Genomic DNA, 2300 nt, shown 5'->3' with positions numbered 1-2300 from the left:
AATCGGAGGAGTGGGGGAGCCGAACAGTTACGACGCGAAATACTAAGAACAAAAGTAGATTAAACAAAAAGCGTGGAAGAACGACAAGGTAAGAAAGAAAGAAAAAGAAATAGAAAAAAGAAAAGAAAGAAAGAAATCACCATTCTCACATAGTATATTGTATAGTATACAGGCATACAGTAACCACCATCACCTCTAAAACTAAAACAAACAAGCAAAGGAGTTCTACAAACACTACATCTAACTAAAACTTCTTCCTCCCCTTCATACCCAACGCCTTTATATTCGCCCTCGACGCGGTGCCTTGCTTATGAACCACCCCCCTCTTATCCCACACCGAACTCTTCCCCTCCGCCACCGCAATAATCTCCTGCGCCACCCGATTCGCCAACGCAGCATCCTTCCGTTTCTCAGACGCATCAATAATCCACTTAATAGCTGTGCGCCGGCGTTGGCGGAGCGCCAGCGGCAGAGGGATTGGGAGCGAGCGGCCACCTCCTGCCGCGCCAGGCTGTTGCTTGATGCGGAGCAGTGGCGCCACGGAGTCAACGACCAGGGTTAGGTAGAGGATTGGGTTTAGAGGTAGTTGGGGGCTCGGGGGCCCGGGGAGTAAGGGGCGTGACGGGTCTATGTTGGGTGCTGGGGCGGAACGCAGGTTGTGGAGGATTGCATCCATTTGCTGCTGTTGTTAGTTAACCTTCATATATGGGATATGCGAAAACTGACCTTCTGCGCAGCACTCAATTTTCCATGCCTCATGAGCATTTTTGTAAACTGGTCTAATAATGGGTCGTAGCGGTGCTTCAGATGCTCGGATCTGGGTAGTGTTTCGGGCACATCGAATTTTAGGCCTTCACGCCTTGCTTGATCATACTTCCGCTCGGTGGCAGCGGCGATCAACGCATCGTTCTCACCCACCGGTGATATCTGGTTCATATGGAGCTGTCTCGACCTAGCAGATGTGGAAAAGGACCTGGAGCCAGAGGACGAGGACGATGAAGAGGAGCTCAGTTGGTCCCGCAGAACTTTTGGTGCATTTTTCAATGCATCTTTATCCCGCTTCAAGATCTATTGAAATATCAGTTAGTAAATCGTATACTTTAAAAAAGAAAATTATGGAAATATGAAACGAAAATCCAACAAAACCAAAATAGGAACAGGAACAGCAATCAACATACATCCCCAACCATACTACCCTGTGACAACTCCGGCTCCCCCACCTCCCCGCACTCCGTCCTCCGCTCCATAATCCTTGCCAACTCCGCAGCCTCCTCACTAACACTGCCTAGCCCCTCCTTCGCCGCTTCCGATTCTGATCTCTTCACAGCCTCAATCTTCTCATCAGCAATCCTCCCCGCCTTCCCCTCACCTATCCCAGCGCCAGCTTTCGAAGACGAAGACTCCATCCGGCGCTGCGAAGACGAAACACAGGGCCGGTGTGCCAGTACCGCACCACCGCGCTGGCGGAGTAGGAGGTCCCTCTTGGTTGAAAGGGCGCGGATGCCCCTGTCGTGGCTGCTAGATAACAACGACGGCGATCTAGACGCGGTACATTGTTGGGACACAGTGGATGGGCGGAGCAGAGAGGAGTACGGGAGGAAGGCTTGGGATTGGAAGGCGGTGATGGCTGTGGGTAAGAGGTTAAGGCGTGGCGGCATGGTTACGGTTCCTTGTGCCCTGTATCCCTTTCGTTTTATATACTTCTCTTTCTTTCTTTCTTTTTTTTTTTTTTTTTAAGGGGGGATCTTTTCCCTTTGTTTCGCAGGTCTACTGCCGTTGCCGTAGAAGAGAGGTCCTCAATTTTTGGTAAAAACCTGAAATGGGGAAATACTTGGACACAGGAGAACCGACGAGAAAAGGAATTGGGAAAAAAAAAAAAAAAAAAAAAAAAGGGAAGCTATCAAGCCCTGTAATCGACGGCGGTAGCTCTATGTAACCCCCCGAAATCACTACTTGCCCCCAGATGCAGTCCAGGAACAAAAGGCGAAATGCAATTGAAACGGGTCGTTTTCCTGTGCTTGCGGAGACATGTCGCGGGTTTAAAAAGAAGGTTGGTCGGTAGCCTTGGAACTTGGAAGGTTTGGTATAGACGCTAAGACACATATCACGTGAGTAACTACGTGGAGCGATGCAAGCCGAGATAGGAAAGAGGGGAAGAAAGTCCACGGCCGTGAGTATCCATGATATTTTATTCGGGTGGATATCGGTATCGGCAAGTGTATCTATTTAGGTACATTTTCCAATTTAAGTCTCGCCTTCCGTTTCTCCCCCCTAAGAGCAGAATAGAAAAGAGGCCCGTT

At 49.5% G+C, this 2300-nt stretch overlaps 1 protein-coding gene across 1 annotated transcript; it reads right to left on the bottom strand.

Annotated features, from left to right (window-relative positions):
- Window positions 1–244: 244 nt before the first annotated feature.
- Window positions 245–1658, bottom strand: HCAG_06035 (predicted protein; the record flags this gene model as incomplete). Its single annotated transcript, XM_001538380.1, has 3 exons — window positions 245–682; window positions 727–1068; window positions 1179–1658. The coding sequence occupies 3 exons, from the start codon at window positions 1656–1658 to the stop codon at window positions 245–247; spliced, it is 1260 nt and encodes a 419-aa protein (XP_001538430.1).
- Between the last annotated feature and the right edge of the window lie 642 nt (window positions 1659–2300).

This window comes from Histoplasma capsulatum, genomic scaffold (genome assembly GCF_000149585.1).
Source record: "Histoplasma capsulatum NAm1 scaffold_7 genomic scaffold, whole genome shotgun sequence".
NCBI lineage: Eukaryota > Fungi > Ascomycota > Eurotiomycetes > Onygenales > Ajellomycetaceae > Histoplasma > Histoplasma mississippiense.
Note: the sequence above shows the minus strand (reverse complement) of the source record. Positions and strands in the feature narration are given on the sequence as shown.